The sequence below is a fragment of the Halichoeres trimaculatus genome, unplaced genomic scaffold (assembly GCF_033239565.1).
Source record: "Halichoeres trimaculatus isolate MK-OKI-2021-1 unplaced genomic scaffold, fHalTri1.1 fHalTri1_scaffold_5, whole genome shotgun sequence".
In the NCBI taxonomy this organism is placed as follows: domain Eukaryota; kingdom Metazoa; phylum Chordata; class Actinopteri; order Labriformes; family Labridae; genus Halichoeres; species Halichoeres trimaculatus.
In genome coordinates, this window is record NW_027437183.1 from 22105936 (window position 1) to 22128925 (window position 22990).

Below are 22990 nucleotides of genomic sequence, written 5' to 3' on the forward strand. Positions count from 1 at the left end.
CTTTTTTTTCCTCGGTTTGCAAGGATCTACTGATTCCCTCACTGTAGACATCAGATAAAAGAGATTGAAATTGTGGCTTTTTTAGGAGAGCTAAATCAGAGAAACTGTAAAATGATTAAAAAATGTAAAATTATGTATATAATCATTGTATCATCTTAAAAAATACATTACATCAAAAAAGTTATTTTTATGGGTTTTTGTTATACAATATACATGGAGAAGGGTGCTAAAAAAATCTGAGAGCACAAAACTGAGAAAAAATTCAACTGGACTTAAAGAGTCTATTCTCTGATGGCATGTATTTATTTATTAATTTTTATCTCTTAAAAAAAAACAGCCCCAAATCAGGAGCCTGTTTATTTCAAGGAGCCAGTTCTAAGATCCAGATTGTTTGCGACTGACCCGTGGCTATTGCTCAGAGATGTCAAGCTGTTACATGGAGTAAAATTGTTGGTTGTGTGTCAAAGGTTGCCATTCAATACAAGGTAAGTAGGCATGAGTACAGAGGTAACATAAATCTTCTAGTTACCATCTTAGTAGTAAAACAGCAACAGACAACCTGATCTATTATTTCTTTACCACCTCAATAAACGGATACATCATTCAAAGATGAATCAAACTGGACACTTGTTTTTCTTGCGTACACGTCAGGATCTATTTGAGAATGACTGAAAGCGCACCAGATATAGTCGCAGCACACAGTTTGAGTTTCAGTGAAAATGAACTGTGTTTTTTACACCTTGTGATCTTAAAAGTAGTCAAGGATCATGGGAGGTGTAAAGCCCTTCAGCCTCAAGGACTATGATCGTGTTTTGGACTTGGTCACCATTTGTCACAATCTGTTGTCGTAATTAGCATAACATGTAGAACGCCACACATGCACACTGTGGCAGCCTCAATTAGTGTGACCACTTAATCATCAGCCCCTGAGCTGTGGTGGGTACTAATGGATTGCTCGCTTGGGGTCCATCTATCAGCCGCTTATTGTAAACTGTGTGACTCAAGCTATGTGGGTAAAAGAAAATGTGCCTGGCACTTTCCAGCAAGGTGCACAGGCTTCTGATAAACAGCTTGCATAATATTACCTGTAGCCGTGCAACATTCCTGCAGGATTAGCTGGCATACAAGTGCTTATGTCTGTACGTCTAACTGTGTGCTTGATAAATGGTTCCCCAGATTTCACTTTCCTGGCAGAGGAGATGTGCATTGCAACAGAGGGAATGGAATCGAAAGGGGTAAAATGAAACATTCATTGGAGGATGTTGATAGATGACTTTATCATGTGAGAGCACAAGTGGCCTGAGAAGGCCGTGGTGATGATGTATTGTTTAACGATACATTGGAGCGGTATGTGAATACAAACGGCCGCTTTCATTTCTCTCTCGTCTCCGTGCCCACGAACACTCGTGTGAGTGAGCACAGTTTGGTGTCTCAGCCAGAGCAGGAAGACAGATGAGTCCAGATATGATGTATGCCCTGTCCTCCTGCTCCCGCTCCATCACCAGGCGTCCACAGCTCGGCTAATGATGATGAGGCCGGCCTGGACAGGAGCGTATTACTTCACGATGGTAAAAGATAATGGACCAGCCTCCTACTGTGCCAAAGAATCTGCACGGGCATCCAATTACTGCCTTTAAGATCCATCTCGACGTGACCCAAAAAAACACACTGCTCCTTCACACTTTAAGTGAAACGTATGATGCCAGCATGAGGAGGCGGAGGGGTGACAAGGGAGTCAATTAATCCACATTGTTAATATATTAATGTATGTTCGGAGCAAGTTGAAAAACCGGCTGAGAAAGCAGGAGAGGAAAGCAGGTGAAAAGAAGACAAGATGAGCACTATTAAAGTCGACAGGAAGAGTTCTGAGGCATTTCAGCACGCTAAACTGACTAAAACTTTTGAGTCCTCTTTTCATTTTCTGCTTTTGAAATAATTGCTGCATTTGCAGAAAAGCGGCTTCACGGTTTGAAATTGGTGACAAAGTTGTGAACGGTGCTCTGAGCAATCCCAACGCAGGTGGGTCTGTGACAACACACAGGAGGAGCCCTCTTCAAAGGGAACGGAGGAAAAAAAAAAGCCTGAGAGAGAGCTCGTCTTTTAAAAAACGATGTCTCTGCTCTCCCGGAGGTGTCACCTGTAGCAGAGACCATCACTTGGCTGGGAAAATGTAATAAAAAGAGCTTTTTATAATAATCAATTCGAGCAAGGGCGCAGTAATTCAGAACACGCCATGAAAGGGCAGAGCACACGTCTGAGCAGCCACTGCAGTAATAGGCCATAAATGTGATCAAACCCAAAATAAGCTTCCCATTACTAACACTCATTAGCTTTATTACATTACAACCTTTGGAGACACAGACAGTCATGGATCCTCATTCAGTTTCTGAGGATTATTCCTGCTCAGAACAAAACTACAGAAGCTTTTTCATGATGATGAAAAACTTATTAGACTAATTAAAGCTAATTACAGATGAAAGGACCTTCTTGAGCAGAACCACAGAGCTGTTGTGTCAACAGATGCCTTCAGCAGCCTCTGTGAAGTCCCCCCTCTCAACTTGATTAAAAAAGATTGAAGAATTTCCCTGCACGCCACCCCCACCTCCTCTCCGCTATCTCTCACCCTCAGTTTCCCTTTAGCCTGTGCTGCTTCTCCTCTGTCTTTCATCTGTAACCTTGATTTTTTTTTTGTCTCCATACAAAACACAACAACTGTGACAATGGCCCCAAATACACTACAAAGAAAGGCATTTTGAGTTCATCTCAACTCTGATCAACAGAGCTGTAGCTTATTTAAGTAGGTCTGTGCCATGTAAGAGAGCTTTGTGATGTGCTTTTACATTCAAGATCTGTCGTTCTCCCACTGACAAATAACCCTGGAACAAGGTCTCTGCAATAAAAACTGCTAAATACATCAAATGAAAGCTCCTGTTTGTGTGAAAATATAGATCATTTTGGTTAATTGGAAAGTTATGGTACTGTTTGTATAGAAGTGTCCCTCTAAGAGTTCAATCAGCTGGACAAGCCTTTGGAGTAGAGGTCTTAGACAGTGGGTCAGTGGAAGCACAACAGGGGGCATGTGACATTTTTGGAAAATAAGGTAAATTTTCACATTTTCAAATATTTGTTCCAAAAACTCTGTTTGTATCCATGTTAGCATCTTTAAACACATAATGGATACATGGAGGCAGAAAATGTTATCTTTCAGTCAGAAATTCAGGCATTTAGCAACACAGCAGCAGCTCAGAAGACCCACCCCTATCACTGCTCTGCCAATCAGCCAATCATGTGTCACGTCGGCTCTGCCTGGTTTCTTGTGGTAGACTGGGAGCATTTGGCACATTAAAAAAAACTATATATACACATATATAAACCCTGCTTTAGAATAAGCAGCAACCTCAAGTCAGAAAACATGAGACAATGCAGAAGCGCTAAAAGTTCATGAAGTGTCTTGAGGCTGGCTCCCGTACAGAGAACCACATACACACCAAGCTAAAAAAAGAGAAAAGCATTTTCACAGCATAAATAAACATATTTACAACCTGGAAATAAGTTTCCCGTCTGTATGGGCGTGGGGGGGGGTTTCTTACTTGGCGGTTTAGAAGATATTGAGAACATGAGTTTGCCCAATCAGACCCATAGCTCAGTTCACATGAATGATGGGTGCCCTAAAGCTGCACCCCATTTCCAATATGGTCCCTGTTGATGATTAGCTTTAAAACTTTGTTCCAGAAACATGCAGGTGACGTCACAGAGATGATTTAGCATGGATATGAAGGCAGGTCAAAGGTTACATAAAGACACAACGCAGCCCTCTGTTTACAATAAATTCAAAGTCATTTCAAAATATTTCAATCTTCACAGAGATATCAGATCAGAAAAAAAAGTAGAGAATGACTGAAGTCAAACAGCATTGTAGAGCCATTTGCCACAGCAACTCTTTTGGTAATGTTTAAAGTTTCAACTCAGTTTTTTGTTCCTGAGGAAAATCTTACCTATGGGTTTATTTCAAATCTACATTTAAGTCTACCAATGCGCCTTCAGGTACCATATTTCTGCTTTAAACTCAACTCTGACAAACTGAGAATGTTTATGTAACGTGAACGATTTTCGTCAAGATGAAAGCAAAATTAAATGATACCCATACCACAGCATTGTGAAATATTCACACATGTGGATTCACACTTGAGTATTAAAAAAGGCCTCATTTTGCATTTGGCTGGTCAACAAAATGGGTTAGTCACAAGCCTTAGGTGTAATGTCAGCCCTGGAGCTGCACCAGACGGGACCACTTGGCTCTGGCCATGAAAGGTGTCAGCACCCATCAAAGCTGTATTTTGGCTTCAAATCCCACAATGGGAGAACACACAGGTAACGCCACCATCAGCTTAAACCTAATAGATGATGTGCAAACTGTACACAATGATTTCATCTTTATGTTTATTGTTTTGAGGTTGATAGTTTCCTTAATGTGTTTATTTCAAAAGCCATTTCAGCTTTAAGGGTAAAGTTTATAGCACAGCTGTACCAAAAAGGCACTCACACAATCATCTTCCTTTCAAAGCAACATTAAGCAATATTATCTGTTTACACTGACTGTGATGTGTTATTGTTCCTTCTGTTGGTCCCACCAAGGACTGACAGTAAAGTCTGCAGCATTGGGCTGAGGGCATGTTCAGCTTGTTACCGTGGCTCTCGTAGAATCAGCTTTTATTCTATAAGAGGAGATATCAAAAGAAAAATCCTAGGAATATTGGACATTTTTCTTTTAACCACGGGTAAGAAAGAAGACTCTGACGGGATGTCAATGTTCTTGTCTCTGCTGGCTGAGTATGTTAGGTCCAAAGCTCGTGAAATGCATAAATTGACATTCGACAGATCTGTTGCTGAATACTGACGAACTGGTCTAGAAATTTCCTTGGGATTAAAACATCACCTCTGCGGTATTACAGTCTGTACCAAGAGTGTAATTTACCCCGCGAATGGAAAGAATGTGTCGAGACGCAGCATCAAGCTGCATGCATACATTCAAGGCCAACATGAGAGATTCTGTGTGCGGAGGGTTACTGTTCTGAACTTTAAAGCGGAGGAAAAATGAATTCTGGTCAGGCAACGTGTACTCTTTATTCCACTTTTGTACATCTGCAGAAAAGTAAAGGAGGACGACAGCCAAGAACAAGCAGCCCGCTGTAAAAACATGATGTTAGAAGAATTCTGTTGCTGGCAGCCCTCTCTGAGTCATTAGATCTGACCCTTCTGCGTGGTTTCTTAATGATATTCCCATACTTCACAACAAAAGTGCCAACCTATTCTAACTCAATATTTGTTTCATGACCTCATGATCCTCCCTAGTTCTCCAGTGAGTTCATCCCATCATCATATTTTCATGTATTCTGTCCACCTCCATTACATAAACCAAGTCTCTGCTCTACCTCCGTCTGCACGACTCCATTACTGCGTCTTCAGCTCTGTGTACACAAACCTGTTTTCAACTGGAATCACTCACTTTGTTCTCCCTTTGGTGCAGGCAATATTTTGATGGTGGGGGTGTGTGTGTGTGCGTGTGTGTAAGGGGGACTGACGGCTCTGCTTTTACATTACCTTACCTCCTCTTCTCTTGCAGCGAGGAGTGCAGCAGGAGGGGGGGAGAGGAACTTATCTGTGGGCCTTTCATGCCACAGTGATCCCAAGTAATCTAATTCAGGCTTCCTTTTTCTCGCTTGTGTGCTTCTCTCATATTGGTGCATGCAGATTGCCAAAGCCTTGTGTGCTCATGTGTGTGTGTGTATCAGTGTGTGTGTGTGTGTGTGTATGTATCAGAGGGGAAGGAAAAGGGGGACAGTGGGAGTCAGACAGAGTTAATGAGTTCTGAATGTGTCTGCATGTATAAGTATTTGTGTTGTGTGTTAAGTAGCATTGGGCTGGCTGGAGACGCAGTGCACCTTGGGAAGTTGTCGTTGAAGGAAAATGAAGTAGAAAAGTGGAGAGTGTGTGTGTGTGTGTGTGTGTGTGTGTGTGTGTGTGTGTGTGTGTGTGTGTGTGTGTGTGTGTGTGTGTGTGTGTGTGTGTGTGTGTGTGCAGCCTTACTGTAAAATAAAAGGAATAGAAAATGTCCCCTTTCAGCTCTTTTTCCAAAAGGTCAAATGATGAAATCATTTGAAATGTTGCATCAATCGGTAAGCCCGATCCTTTTCAATACACTCGATCCACGCGACAGCTGCTGTTCCCCTCTGAGCAAAAATATCAAACCCAGCAGAGGAAAAGTTTTTCTGTACGAGCAGATCACCCACAGATGACTTGTCTTTAGTTTTAGTACACATGAAACACTCTTCATCTTCTCTCCTGAGAGGCTTCTGCCTGAATTATCCTGCCCCTAATTGATTTAGCCAAGTTTAGACTTTTTTTTTTCACATCAGGTTAATTGAAATGGATTTTTGCAGCTGTGAAATAAAGTTCTATGATTTATGGTGAGCCTTTCGCTTGTGCCATACATGAACAATCTGAATAAAACTGGTGGATGAGCAAAAGTTTGATTTTTGGAGGTGTGTAAGCTCATTCCTCCAGTTAATTTTGCAAAAATAAAGACAAGGTTTTCCCAGTGTTATGAAAAGCACATCAAAACAGATCAACCAAAATAAAATTTTGTTATAATTCTCAGTTAATTCTTAGTTTATGTGTAGAGCTTTTGCAAAATAAAAATGCAAATCATCTTTGTAATTTCTGCGGTTGATTTCTGCGGGGGGAAACTTTGTATTCGCGGAGCAAGCCAAGAAAGCTGTTGATAAATCATTGACAAGATGTGAGAAAGGGAACTCGAACAATGCTGCAGAATTAAACACACAGCATCAATTATCCTGAGAACAGATCAGCGGGTGAAGATGTGCAGCCTTCCTCTGAATCCAGGAACATCCGCCTACACTCATCTATCATCTTCACAGCTACGGGCAATACTTAGAGAGAACAGCGTCGACACAGCACAGAGGTACATATCACCAGCATCAGAGGCACCGAAATAGAAATGAATGCAACTTTTGTTTTTGTAATCAGCGCTCATACGACAGAGCGACTGTGTCTTTAGTCGAGGCGATTGATGTCTGCCGTCTTTTTCCACCTGAACGTTCTTGATCTGAGCCAGAAGCTGTGCTCTCACTGTGGCTGAACAAAGCCGCAGAGATGGGTAAAAAGTCGCTCTGTGTGAGCTTCTATAGGGGGAGCTTTTGGTTAATCGACACCAGAGAGGGCTTGTGCAGCTCTCTGAGGGAGACAGACAGCCAGAGGCTCACCCTCAGGCCAGAGCTCACCTCTAGACCCCATTCAAGGCCTGCTGGGAAATATGGATGCTCTCTTCCTGCCCTGCTCCTAAACACACACTCTGCACACACTCTAGCGGTGTAGCCCTCTTGTCCTGTCACGGAAACTGTAATCCTATTCAGATTGTGAGCTTGTGGACAAAGCAGTATCTTTTATTTCTTTAGTGAACTGATTCAATACATTTGTGTTTCAGTGTTTCTTCTAAAATTCTCATCCTGTGAATTTAAACAGTCACTACCTGTGAATTACTGCTGTTAAAAATCTCAGAAAATTCATTTTTCAGCAGTGTGCTGTAACTCACCTTGGCTGTTATCTAGCTATCAGCTACAAGAATCCACTTACACTTCATAGAAAAGATCAGTCTTGTTTCCCATGGTCTCCTTTACTTTAGTAAATCACATGAAGGAATCTGAAGTAGTTTTAGCTCAGTTTGATGGCCAAACAGTCATTACGTAAAAGTGTAGGGATAATTCAGATAAGTCAGAGATCAAAAATCTCACTTTGTGTGACATGTACCCTGGAGCATCAGTTACAGTTATTAAAAATAAAGCACATAAATCATCACTCCTGTTGTTTTGTAACCCAGTTTAAACCCCCCATGGCAGCTTTAAGCAGGGATCTGAAAAAAAAACAACTAAAGATTTTTCTGAAAGAAATAAAATGTCAACTTTTACAGGAATAATTCTGCTCAATCTCCTATACATGAGTGTCAGTGTCTGTGTCTGCCTCAAACCCCCTCCTCAGCCTGTATGTTGATGTTTTGGTTGTATCAGGTAGTTTCTGGGCGGAGAGTGGGCGCGCAAGTGACTCTACATGTTGATAACTACAACTGAAAGAAGCTATCCTGAGCAGCTACGATAGTGAACGCAGCACCGAGCAAGAAAAACACAACCAAAGTGAAACAAAACAACAAACAGATAAAAGTTTGTAATAAATAAGGGTAAAGCTTGGCTCGACTTTCACTCACTTTCGGGAACTTGGAGAACAGCAAAGAGCGGCGCGACTTGGCTTTCTGTTATCCAGGTATGTGTCAAACACCTGTGATTAGCTTGTGCTAATATGCCAAGTCAGATGCACAGCTCCAGTCGCTCACGTAGAAATGCGATGCTACATGGTTGGAGGCTGTGGATGTGTGCTGCTGCTGGCACTGAGCTGAGAAGGAGGAGCCTAGTTTGAATGTTATGTTTACCAGCAAGAAACAAGAATTCCTGCCACCCACCTTCAAAGCAGGAAGTGAACTAAAGATGTGGACACAAGTGCTCTTATGCTTCTGTAATAACGAAGGACTGTGATAATGATGGGTAATGTGAGAAATGTAAATTTCTGCTTTGTGCAGCACTTGAGCAAATGTCCAAGTTCACTGTCCACCTGTTTTTCTCTCACATGCTGCATATGTTTTATTTTCTCTGTTCCTGTTGGTAAACTCTACATATCAATTCACATTATACTTAAATATTTTAATGCTGAAAAACTCTGCATATGTTTTTATAAATATCCTTTCAGCCATGAGGTAAAAAAGATATCTGTTGCCATCACTCTCTCTCTTCATTGTAAATCTCTAAAAATGTGTGACAGGGCCTTAAATAAATTCATGTTTGTCCTTCAGGCTGCCACCAGGCGTGATTAAAAGTGCAGCGATTCACAGCCTCTCCAAAGTATTCCATTCACGAGTTCAGAGAACATTTATGAAAATGTGGCTTCAAAAACTTGCAGTGTAGGATTAAATAATGTTGTGCTTCACATTAACATCACTGTTTCACATTCAGAGTGACGGGTGTGCAGCCGTCTGTTTGGGCGAGGCACTGAGCTGGAAGTGGCATCACTCACCATCGCCAGGGGCACGATGCCCACCAGGTCCTCCTGCGCCAGCCGGATCTCCGTCTCAGCCTCTTGTGTGGCGGCACGGCTGGGTGGGTACTCCACCTGCCAGGCCATCCAGCGGCTGCCCAGCGGCTCCGGAAAGCTCTCCAATTTCAGATCCACCTGGAGCACCCGCTGAACCCCCGTCTCAGACCTGCCAGAGCGCAGAAAAAAAAGGGTGTCAGTGAATGGTTAAGCAGATGTCTGGGCGAGGGTTTGAAAAAGAATAAGTGTGTGAGTAGATGTGAGTGTGTGTGAGCTTATTCAGCCCCTAATGATGACAAACGGTGCACGAGTGGTGGATGAATGTGTCTGTGGCAGAAATCTATGACATTTTACCAACTGAGATTTCTTTAAATGTCAATTCTCTTTGGGTTTGACTCTGTGGCCAAACGGTCTGCTTCCTAGAAAAATATCGCTCCCTTCTTCTTTACGCTTGGCACACTTTTTTCACGGGTGACGTGTACTGTAAATAAAGCCTGAAACATTCCAGCTGCTCCTAAACGCAGTCCAAACTAACGCGCCGCTCTTCTAAAGTGTTGATGGTCAGGTTTGTCACTGCTGCCCCTGTTTGCAGTAGCAGAGAGTAAATATACGGGGCGCTTTGGCCCGATCTACGGCAGACCTGAATTAAGTCAGACAAATGGGGAGCGCTGATAATAAAATTTCCCGTGGCACCATAAGTCTCTGGTGCTCAGAGTTTAAATATAGCCCGGAGGCGGGAAAGGTCAGCTTTACACGGGAGCCGGAGGAGATGGGAAATGGCACGAGATCTGTTAGCTGCATCGTGCGTGTCAAACAGGCGGGACTCTGGCCGATAAATTTCATGCACGGTTTCTGTGGTACAGCGGCACAAAACGGCAGCTTGTAATTTGAATGTAGGGACAGGAGGAGATGAGGAGGGGAGGGATAAATCCACAGGGTAGTTTATTTGCAGAAGAGGGAGGAAGCGTTTACATGTCGCATGTGGAAAATACTGTACGGGAGCAGGGAAAGAAACCATTATAAAGCCGATAACTTGACAACAAACGAGCAATACGGTTAATGTGGTGCATATTGGAAAGACGACAGAACAAATGTATTACATGTTAAATAATGAACGTGAGGCTAAAAACAGTGACACAATAAATAATAGAAATGTGTTACCCGCTGCTGTCACAATCACATACATCTGACACTGTTTTCCTGTCATTCTCGTATTCAGTTTACTCTGAGAGAGTGAAAGATTTGTTTCACAGCAGTGCACAACAACCCAATTTTCACATCCAGCAGAGGTGTGTATAAATAATTAAGATGACAACTAAATAACTTGTGTCACATTTCACAACAGAGCGTACTAATCGGAGTGCGGAGCCACTGAAGGCGTAGTATGACAACGTGGACTTACATAACAGTCCCACAATGCCGTGAAAGAGTAAGATGTTAATCTCTGCGAGCAGACGGGTGAAGAAAACAAGGTTTATCAGACAAACAGAGATTACAGATGATGCTCTGGATGTCCAGAAATAAACCTTCGAGCGACCCACCGTCAGTGAGCACGACAAAGACCAGTGTCAGACATCAGCCGGAGTGGCCTACTTTCATGGCACAGACAGACTTCTGCTGCACAAACGTTGTGTTGGCAGAAGTCACACTTTTCAGGTATCAGCCATGAGACGCAGTTAAAAGTCTGTACGACAGGAAGGTATGATTACACTGAACTTACTCCACCGATGACTAATCCCTCACCTTCATGACACTCAAAGAGCAAACAGAACAGAGCAACTTTTACCCCTCAGAGACGTCTATTATTTCCTTCCTCACATGATCCAGCTGGCTGAGTTTCAGAGCAGCTGCGGTTGCCGTGAGTTTTGAGATTTTTATGTGTCTTCCCTCAGTAAAAATGCACACAAAATATTGAGGTTATAACACTGCACAGTGGAAGGTAAAAATAGCCCCGCTGCCTCACTCTAATGTGCAAGTTTTTACATTTTTATGACAAAAATATCCAACTTAAAAGAAGAACTGAAAATACCAAAACCAGGACAAGATGAGGGGAGAGAGGAAACAGGATGTTTGGGTGGTGCAAAGGAAAGATGAAGGACAGAAGAGGAGACATTCAATGAAGTGCAGACTTTTGCTTTAAGGGATGTATGTTTAAATTTTCTTTAAGGGTTATTTTTGTATGAGGTGTTTGCCAGTATGAGGTGTATCACCCACAGGGGATCCAAGGCAGGTCAACCCCTTTGTTTAAAGTTTGTTTAAAGTTATGAGAAAGTCCGACCCACATACAGTGTTTGTCATTTTCAGGACTTTACTTAGAAATCTAAAAGCCAGTCATGGACACGTGACACATGACACATGTTCCTCTGTCTCTGTAACTCAGAGCTTAGAGAGGAGAAAGAGTTGTGTTCACTTCATACATCAAACTGAAGGAGCTCCTGCTGACACACGCATGGACTTGGTGTCAACAGTGACTTTTTTCCCTCTTGGCTTTGTTCCCCTGTGTAAGTGCTTTTGAGCTTTTTGGTGTTGTGGATTTTGGGTTCAAACAACTCTAAAGTAGATCTGCACCTTCCTTTTCCTTTGTGTCCCTAAGTTGTGACAGGATGAACACACCAATAAAGGACCCAGCAGTCTGCTTTATTTATTTATTTTTTTTCTAAGTACAATTCTGTATTTTCAAAACATGCTGAGGTGAGCTTCTTTGGCTGTGGAGATCCAGAGTTGTGTCTCTTCTTGAGATCAGGTTGGTTAATTTTCTTGGGACCTGAGGAAGCTGCCAACAGTGACATGGCAATCAAGGCGCACCACGTCATCTCATGTTTATGTTGCAGGGCACAACCCAGCTGGTCCCTGTCATAGCAGGGCATCATCTGCCACCAGTTCCCCGCTCAGAGGCCCTGTCAACTCATGCTCTTTTTTTATTATTTGTTTCCTCAAGTTGTAGCACTTTGTTTAAGCTTCAGAAACCAGCCAAATGGAAGTGTGTCTTTGTCAAACTTATCAAGGGATTATCAGTCTGCATCATCAAACAGTTTGTGATAAGGACATAGAATAATGTAAGCTATTCAGGGAAGACAGGGTAGAATTAAATGAGCTGATGCGACTTCCTACATCTTTTTGAACATGTTAACATTTTTTCAATTGTTTTTTGTTTTTTATAGTTTTAATTTTTTGGTGTTTGCATTTGTTCTTTTTTCATTTCATATTATTCTCACATATTTGAAAAAAGCATCCATTCATTCATTCATTCGTGTATGCATTTTGACCGCAGAAGAAGCAATTAGCTCGATTCATTCATTTCTTTAAACACTAAATTCAACCTGTTAACAGCAATAAAAAAATATCTGGTTGTTCTGTGGTCATATGTCAGAAATAATACTACACTATGGAGTCAAATTCTATCCAGGTTTGACCCTTGCAGAGCTACTGGTGTTTTGGAGTAAACAGCGACCATGCTAACTGGTGACTCTTGGCTGAACATATCAGTGATTGACAACTGAGAGTCACCAGTTAACAGGGTCACACTTTACACTGAAACACCTGCGATGTCTGCGGCTGTGTTGTTAGTTGCATCTCCTTTATTCAACCTCAGTTAACCAGGTTTGACCTCAGAGAAATAATTTTGACTCTAAATCTAGTTTTTACTTTGCGTATTTATTGAAAAAGTTGTTTTTGGGCCGAGGTTATAATGTGGACTCACTACAGAGTGTAAAAATTACAAAACATAAATTATGGTTAACAGAAACAGATTTAATGACTTGAGCAAAAGTAAAGTATTTAATCAAACTATTAACCAGTCTTAATAGTAACCCTGAAATAAAAACCATTAACAATCTGATAAATTTGGTGCAGTTCTGGGTGTAGTTTTCTGGCTCCTTTATTGTGAACCAGCTCTTGTTTTCAGCAGTCTGTGTGCTCTTGCTCTCTTTTGGTTTAGGAGGGTTTCTGATTATTATTTTTTTTTACATGTTTATGGTATTTCACAGACTGGTAAGACAGATCATGAGCACCGAGTGATAGTTGTGTGTTTAAACTCTTCTCTGGGGTACATGCTGCATTTCTCAGCTACAATCATCTGTCCACAGAATATCTGTCCACTCATTTTTTCACAAAGCTGGGAGTCATTTACACCTGTCAAAGTGATGATGTTGAGTTATAAAGTCTTCTTTTTGGTTGTCGACTCCCTCATGTCATTTAAAAAACCATTAAACTCAAGAGTGCTCCTGCAGTCAAAAAAACGTGTGCATCCGCCATTGTTGGTAACCAAATAATCCCTGTATTGAAATGCAATGTGTTAAAGGGGAAAACTGAGCTGAAATAACAGACTCTACAGTTATTACTCTGGTATTAAAATGAACTGTTAAACTGTTAAACTGTTTTGAATTACAGTTGAAAAAATGAATGTATGATTCATAAGAACACCAAGAAAAAGTCAAGACCCAAAACCTCATCAGTGCACTGCAGGTAGAGGACCAGGAGCGTGTCTATGTCCCCACATTTCTCTGATTTTGTTCCAAAATCTGGTTTTGTTTGTCAGACTTAAGGAGATGAAAACAAGCATTCGGCCACTGCAATCTTTGCTTTAGCTCAAACACCTTTTGGATCAGCCTACTTTATTTTTCTTTTAATGATTGTGATGATTTCTAGGTAGTGAGAACATAAGGCCTAATTGTCCGTGGAACAATAATGAAGTCTTAGACCCCAGAGGACTGTGTATCCCCTGAGTCTAAAAAAACTGAGCGTTTGCAGCCTTTTGTTGGAGTGTGATAAAAATGCCCAAAGATGTGACTGTAATTAACACATAATAGACATTTATGGTGAAGTTGTTTATCCACATTTTTTTTACAATGACTCTTTAAAAACAAAGCTGCTGCTGGTTATAAATCTAGCCGCCAATAATTAGAAAAGCAGGTGGTGAAAAATGGGAACAATTAAGGGATATTTTGGGCTCTTTACCTCGCATACTAAGCTGGGCAGCAGTCTGTTTGTGATTGTCCGCTGTACTTGACCCCCATTGACACCCGTCATAAAATGAAACCTGACAGACACGACGGCATCAGGGTGATTGTGACTCAGACACTGTGTCACAGGCAACACACACAGACAAACACACACACCAGCCCGGCCAGCATCCCAAGCCGACCCCTTCTCTTCCAAGTGTGCTAATCACATGGCTCGCTGGGGGAAACTGTTCATTTCTCCGTCACTTCCAGCATGCGGTCTAATTCAATTAGTAACAAAAGGGGAGCCTGTGGATGTATGCCACACAGCTGGCCTCGGCTTGATAATTATCTGTAAACTAGCTGCTGCTGGACTGAATCTAAAGCCGGGTAGGTGACCTGAGGGCACCCAGAGGCGACAGAGAAGGGCTCAGGAGATAACAGGCCCTAAAGTCGGGAGCAGCTGGCCCTGTGGCTTCAGGGACCCGACTCAAGAGGAAATCAGAGTTGACAAGGTGCTGCCTGAGACGGCTGACGACTGACTCACTGAGAATAGCAGGGAGATGGCTGAGAGGAGGCGGCTGTGGAGGCAGATGCAGGATGCCCATTAATCACAGAGACACCAGCAGAGTTACAGGACACACGGCGACTCCCAGAGAAACATGACTGAACAGCTTCGCACAGTAATACGTTTGTTTAAGATGCTGTAAGTCGCCCTGTATACATCAAAACCACATTTTAAATCCTACACCAAAATGAAGAATGACACAAACGACTGACAGAAGCCTCTCACACTGCTGGTACTGCCAAGTTCAAGGAAATGTAAAAACCCTGTGTAGTACAGAGAGATAACCCAAAAGCAGATGGTAGGTAGAGGTAAATGTAACAAAAAGACAAAACAAAAAAAGGCATTGTGGTTTGTTCCCTGAAGAGGATATAAACAAAAACAGGACACACTGCATGAAACATGAGGACACGTCCAGATAGAAAGGATATTAAGCAAAAAATAAATGGGTCATGATAACTGAAAGATTTGAAAGTCTAAAGAATTAAACAAGGAGCAGACAATTCAAACTCAGTCCAAATATCTCCTCTCTCTACCTATCCAATGAAGTAGGATGACTAAAACAACCGTCTTTATTGAAGAAGAAAAGTGCTCTGTCCACAGACAAAAGCAGATTTTTATTTTTTAGCAAATTCACACCACAGAGCACAACGCAAAGTCAGACAGTTTGTTTTAGTATGACTCTTTGTTGTTGTCTAAGCGTTTGAGCTCATAGTGATTAGGAGAGATTTTGAGTCATTTTAACTAAATATTTCAAACTAAAATCTCAGCTTTGAATAAGCCAATTTGTAATCAAGCTGTGCTTTGAAACTCATTTTTGTCAGCATTGATTACTTTGCCAGTAGGCCAAATACGCTAAAATTCTGAAGCCAAGGCTGATTGTTTATTTTGTTCAAAGATTGGAAACAATTAAGCTACTTATTTAACTTCAAACAAAATAAACTTAAATAAGCTGTCAAAAGGAGAAAATTGATTAACTCTCTGTTTAAAACAGACTCCCTGACAGGTTTATGTCAAACCATTTGTTATCAGGAGTTTCTCTATGCAGAGGGGTTTGAGAAGCTGATCCTTTGTCCTCTGTGTGGACAAAGTGTATGGCTAAATGATTGCTGGTTGTTTTTTTGTCAATAATGTCCATCATTTATCCAGCCAGGGGTGTGTATGTAGGAGTAGCTATAGTGGCATACCACCTCATTTGATTGGCCACCCCAAACTCCAACCCAATATCCTTTAATATCATCAACAGGAATCAACAGGAACTTTCATTACTTGTTAGCAAACCCAAAATTCAAACTGAGCCCCTCCTCTTTGGCTCAGTGCCAGCTGCAGCGCACACCCACAGCCCCCAACCGAAGCTTCGAGGAAAAAACTCACTAGCCCAGCAACCATCTGTACTATTACATTTCTACATGGGAGAGACTCGAGAGTCATGCAGCGGACTTAGCATGTTAGCACAAGCTAATCACGGCTATTTGACACATACCTGGTTAGCAGAAAGAGAACTCGTGTCGCTCTTCATCCTGTGCTGCTCTTTAAGTTCCCAAAAGTAAGTGAAAGTCGAGCAAAGCTTCAACCTCGTTTGGTAAAGGGCTTTATCCGTTTGGTGTTTCGTTTCACTTTGGTTGTTTTTCTTTCTCTGTGCTACGTCCACTATCGTACCTGCTCTGATTAGATTCCTCCACTTGCTAATCAACACGCCAAGTCACTTGCACTATGGGTGCACTGTAACTGGCTGAAGTAACCACACCTAGTCTCCGTCCCGAAACATCTTGATACAACCAAAACATCAACATACAGGCAGAAGATAGGGTTGTGGCAGACACAGACACTGACACACATGTATAGAGGTGCAGAAGCGACAGCTAAGCAGGGTTATTCCTGTAAAAGTAGAAATTTAACTTTTTTTTTTAGGAAAACTACTCCACCTTTAAGGGAGACAGGACATGTTGGGAGTGAAGAGCGGGAAGACATGCAGCATATCTCTGACACATTCAACTCTTTTGTATGATTATATTTTTGGGTTTAAATGCCCTCATAGGATAGAGCACTGGATAGCATGAGAAAGAGCAGGGCATGACATGCAGCAATGCTATGACAATAGCCTCTCTACATCAGACACACTGTTCAACTGTTCAACAAGCTAAATGGGCATCTCACACTGAACATATTCGTTGAACAACAAAGTCAGTACAGACCACAACAGATTATTAGGAGTATTATTATTTTTACAACAGATAAGAAATCTAAGTGAAGATAGGACTCAGAGAAAGGACTTGCACATCGTTCAAAAGCTTCCAGCAACTTTATCTGAGAAAAGAAACACTTGTCACAGCCTGTCTTCAGGCATTGTCAACTCAACTTCCCAAAAAAGACAGACATAAACACATTTGTCACACCAGTGATTGTGATCTGTGTTGTTATGAGCAGGTTGCCTCTCACTCATGCAGATCAGGTAATCAGATGACCAATCAGATTACCAATCAGATACAGAGCTGGAAAACTATGTTTGAAACTACTATATGGGAAAAAAGCATAAAGAACATACATTTTTTTGTTTTAATCTAAGGTTTTTTAAAGCTATTTATCATAATTATGAGATAGGAGTGTTTTGAAACTCATGTATCAAATTTGAGATGCAATATAAGTTTAAGAGAAGAAATGATTGAAAGCCTCTTCTCTCCAAAAATTTGTTAATGTCCTTTCTGGGAGTTTTTACACTTTCACTCCCCATGAAATGTGACATGTTATGCGTCTAAATCCTAAGCAAACCATCAGACAGTGTTTAAAAAAGTTCAAAAAACAAAACTGTGATCATTTGTGTAGCTGCTATTTTGTCCTCTGAGATGTTGAGACAGGTTGTTTTTCCTGTAAGCCAAGCCCCAGGGACATTTGATCAAAAATTACAATATTTACAGTACAAGAAAAGACACCTTTTTTCTCTCTCTCTCCCTTTTTTTTTCTTCACCCGAATGTGTTAGTCAAAGATTTACATTTTGTGGATTTTCCACAGTTGTAGTTACCACCTTGAATAATGGATAAGTTAATAGATAAGTAATGTTTTGGTGTGCTCTCACTTTTTTTATTAACACTTTATATCGATTTGATAGTCCTGACATCTGTTATTCAACACACATCCCATCAGTTCACATCAGAGAGGCAGATTTAATGGCTGCTGCAGGTCAGTAGGGGGAGCTCTGAATGGATTGGCTTCACTCATTTTGGTTCTTCAATGTCATCCATCTTGTGTTATGGTCTAATCTGCAACAGGATGAAAGATCTGTAACTGGTATTTCAAAAAAGAATTATTTTATCATGTTGATACTTCTTGAGATCAGTTGAATTCACTATGTCTTCAATGATTAAAGAAGGAGTGTTGTGCTTTCCACATTTCAAATGATGATTATGTGTTCAATGCTGGATGTTCATACAAAACGTGCAGATTTTCAAATCTCTTGGTATGTACTGGTACATTTGGAGAAATCAGGACATCTGTCTGGAAACTACTCAAAATGATCCGTTCCTCATAAGCCCCTCTTTAAGCATGGAGGTGCAGCCAAGTCTAAAAAATCTATACAAAGAAATAAAGCATCTGTATGATATCTAAATGGAATTAGTTATATAAGATATAGTAAAGAAGGGCTACTCACCTTTGTGTGTGTGTGCCTGTGTGTGTGTGTGTGTATACAGACATACTTTAAGCCAGCCCCTCATTCAGTCAGTGCCCAAGTTGCAGCACTTTGCTATGAATAGTCTCTACACGGCCCTGCCAGCTCCGCGTGGCAAACACAAATGACTTGAGATGTTTGCAGGAGTCAGCTTCCACAATTTTGTTCCCATAAATAATTTAACTCCTTCATAATTAATATGCTTAACTTCTTCCAAATGCCTTTAAAGAAAAAGCTTGTTATCAACCATTCTTAGGTTTTATTGTTTGTCTTCTGTCTTCACTAATGAAACAGCCTAACAAGCTCTGAACGGAGGAGATTGAGCTCTGTCTTATCACGATGTAGCATTGTAGAAGGTTATTGAATTTAGGCCACAGGAAGGTTAAAAGGAAGATAGATCTAAATGTCAAAACGAATAAACAGACAAAAGACAAAGTTATTGGAGGAATTTCTTTTTAGTAGATTTCTCTAGAGAAAGAGCCGTAATGGAAGGAGCTTCTATTGTGCCATTATCAAACTCGCTGTGTCATTGTGACACTCCTTGTTTAATCTCCTGCTGATGTGATAGGATCCGTGTGTCCACTGCCTCGCCCACAGGGAATAAGAGAGGAAAAAGAAGACGGAGTAAGACAGAGAGAGGTGGATGAGAAACAGAGAGATAGAGGGCCTTTGTGGGATGAATAAAGTGGCATTTTTAGGTCCAATGCTTCAATTTTTCAGCTCGCAGATCAAGTTTTCTCTGACATCCCTTGCTGTTGTTCTAACATTAGAAAACCAGGATGACGTGGGGAAATGTCTGGAAAAACATTTCAAGTTTAGCCATATTTTGTTCCTTTTTGGGAAAGTATTTCATGTATCAAGCACACAGAAAGAAAGATGTGGAGAACACACCACAAAGGGCCACAACAAACCTCGGCAGAGCACCGAGAAATGCTGCTGATTCACTGTAACAAGAGACGCAGAATGGAAACAGAATGGTAGATGAAGATGCATAATGCAGGCAGGGTGTGTGTGTATGGGGGGAGGAATGGAGGTGGTGCTCGGGTGGAGGGATTCATGCAAACTCTAAACTACTTGTGGATGAAAAAAATAATCAAATTTGTGGCTTCAGTGGTGCCTGAAAACAGCGCCCTGAAACTCTGCTGTTCTCATGCTCCGTCACCTGGAACAGCAATAAACCAGTCAGTACAATGAAGCCAAGACACACACACACACACACCACACACACACACACACCACACACACACACACACACACACACACACACACACACACACACACACACACACACACACACACACACACACACACACACACCTATGCATACATGTATGAGTGTCCTCAGTATATACTGTACACCAGAGCATCCAGGCATAAATCTGTGCTTGCACATCCATGCTGAAAACCCTTTGGACCCAATCATTCATGTAATATGAAGTTTTCTCCATCTAATAAAGACTTCAGTGTGTAACATCGCTGCACTGACTGTAAAATGCCTTTACATGTGTTTGCATGTCCAGCGAACACTGAACTACATGCAGTATCAATAGGGAGGAGTGAATGCAAAGCAAGAGGCATAATTCTCTTTATATGCAAATGGGAAAACAAGCTATAAGAAAATACAAACACACCATGACCCGGGCTGCAGAGAGTTGTGGTGCAACAATAAGTAAGCCCCTCTTTCTTTCTTTCTTTTTTTTTATATTTTTGCAGACTGAGAACAAATATTTCATCATATGATTTAAAGAATTTGAGGCTCATCCTGAAATGCAATTCATCAATGTTGACTTTTCTGCCTTTGGGTTTATTGCAAAAAGACGAGTCAAAAATGTCCATTACAGTTAAAAAATAACGACAATATTCCCTTTACAATGATATAATACGTAAACAAAGATGAATGGTTGATTTAGCAGATACTTCCAGATTAATCTTCTGTCATTCCATTTGCAGAGTCATTGTTCTGTCTACATCTGCCTCACGTTGAGGAGATCCTCAGAGCAAACCCCTCACTGTTTCTGTATTCTCATGCAGCGCTGTTATTAATGTGTGGATTATGGCTCTGATTAATAACATCTTTCCAAAGTGTGGTGCTGCATTTGGAAATCTTTTTCTGAACCTTCCAACTGGCTGCTGCTGCTGCTATTGGTTTTTCAACAAATGCTGACAAAACTATAGTGCTAATACAACATTTTTACCAGAGCCACTGTGAGGAACTTAGAATTATAGGAGAAAGAACTAACTGAGCCTTCTAATAATGCAAGAAAAAGAAAGTGTATGTGGAATGTGAATCTCTCCATACATTTTTGGCTGTAAACAATTGATGTTGAAAATTAAGCCATTAACGTGCCTCCTCCTCAATCGCCCACACACTACCAACCTGCCCCGGCAATAAGCAAGGTCATCTTCACAAATTGTGCAGGCAGCCCATCGCTCTTAAAAGCCACCAATCTTTAGAAATTTTCAGAACACATAAGTGCTGCTTTTGCCGCCACCAGTTTGCTCTACATTAGTTACATGCATCTCTCAGCTGGCGAGAACACCAGACAGCTCACTCCTCAGCAAATGGGAAACAATGTTACAATGTCCACTCACAGCATGATAAATACACAGAGTGAAATAACCTTTGGACAATTAAGGTTTGTGTCAATTCAAATGCCCCCTGTCAACAAAGCACAACACTTTAGATGCTTTCTCTTTGAAGGACAATGTCCTATAAACTGTATATGCAAGCTGGGACTAAAACTGATGCATATGGGATGGAAGAGGTAGGGGAAAATCTGTTTTCAACAGTATTACTTTAAACATTAACTAGCAAATGGCTCAAAATGGGAAAAAATGAAACTAAAGTGTTAGCATAAACAATTTAAACATCTTAATCTTACACGGACCAAAGTAGAGCAATTTGGAAGAAAATGGGGTAATTTTACTCGGATGTCAGACTTAAGAACTCATATAAAGGTAGAATATAAGCTACTGCTTGTAGAGGGATCACCAGTCTACATCATCATAAAGATGCGCACGCATCTCGACCGCAGAAGCAGCATTTAACTCCATTCATTCATATGAGTTAGCGTCTTGTAAGCACTAAGTTCAGCCTGTTAGAAGCATCAAAATGTAAGGTTTTTCTGTGGACATCTGTCCAAAAAAAACAAACTACACAATAGAGGCAACTTCCGTCAAGTTTCGACCGTTACAGCGCAACCAGTGTTCCGGCGTTAATAGCGTCTATGCTAACTGGTGACTTTCAGCCAACGGCAGCTGTGATTAACAGCTGAGAGTCACCAGTTAACAGGGTCACACTTATACACCAGTGACGTCTGCATGTGTGAAATCAAATGTGTATTTTTTTATCCAACCTCAGTTAACCAGGTTTGACTGCAAACAAGCAACAATAACTGCTGATACTCAAAATACAGATTTGACTTTGCTCATTCAATGAAAAAGTTGGTTTGACCAAATATGGACTCAATATGGACAGTAAATAATGAGTGAAACTATAAATTATGATTAACAGAAACAGATTTTATGACCAAAGTAAAATTAGGGAATATTATGCAACAATGTTTACATCCTGGTATGTCACAGTATGATAAGTGTCTACGGATAAATGCAGTGTCTCTGCTAAAAACGTCTGTCTACCTAATATCTGCCCACTTGCTGATTTCTTCTGTGCACTCACTGCTATTTCACAAACCTGGGAGCATTTTGCCATCCATCAAAGTGATTACATTAAATTAAAAAATGTTTTTTTTTGGTGGTTAACTCCTCCACATCAGTTGACAAACCATTATACTCTGCCATGCTTCTGCACCCAAGTTGGGTGCGCATCCGCCATTGTTGATAAACAAATAATCCCTCTATACATATTGGTTTAGAGCACTGAGAGAGAAAAGTAAAAGGTTTAATAATGAACAAGTTCACTTTTTCCTACCTCTATTTCACTGACAGTTTCTGAAATTCTCTGGGAATTATGTCAGTTTAGTCCAGAGAAAAAGTAACTTGACTGTATTAAGCTGCTTTAGCCTTAATGCTGTAGCTTAGCTTGCAACATTTCTGTGGGTCATAGCTTCAGGAAAGTGGAGCTCGATTTACACAGTACAACTGGTAGCTTTGCTCACTACTTTTTCCAAGTAGCTTTCTCAACACTGGCATCTAGTTTATACTGTTTCTGCATGAATGACTGTTTGTCAGTGACTTAGTCAGTGCTGTTGCCTAACTTGGTCAGGACACTGGTTAACGAGATTTATGATCTCAATTAGTTTTATTCTTCTGGTTAAAAAAAGGTTAACTACACATTTAAAAAAGGTGAAGTTTGGGTTATGTCTCATCTGTTACAAGCCAATTGTAAAGAAAATCAGTGTCACACAACATTGCAAACCAATACCCTGTCTTCCCTCTGTCATCCAAAGCAATCTATTGTGAGGAGTGAATCTCCTTCACTGGACACCTACAACTTGCACCACTACTTTTCTACAGTAGCCCAGAATGGGAAAACTAGTCACACACTGGTTTTGTCAGTGGAAAGCTGTTTGAGATGCACTGGTTTGAGGACAAAAAAGAGAAGAATGGTTATTCACTAAAATGTTGTGCTGAATAACACCTTTGATGGTAAAAACTTGGCAAACAGAGTCAGACTTATTATGCAACACAGGAGCCTTTTGTCC

The 22990-nt window shown here is 41.0% G+C and overlaps 1 protein-coding gene across 1 annotated transcript in view; it reads right to left on the minus strand.

Moving 5' to 3' along the window:
- LOC141790930 (transmembrane protein 132C) overlaps positions 1 to 22990 on the minus strand; it is a 242964-nt gene that overhangs the window by 57991 nt on the left and 161983 nt on the right. The window contains exon 4 of the mRNA XM_074671095.1: positions 9139 to 9325. Within this exon, the coding sequence (XP_074527196.1) occupies positions 9139 to 9325 (187 nt within the window). The remainder of the gene's footprint in view (positions 1 to 9138; positions 9326 to 22990) is intronic.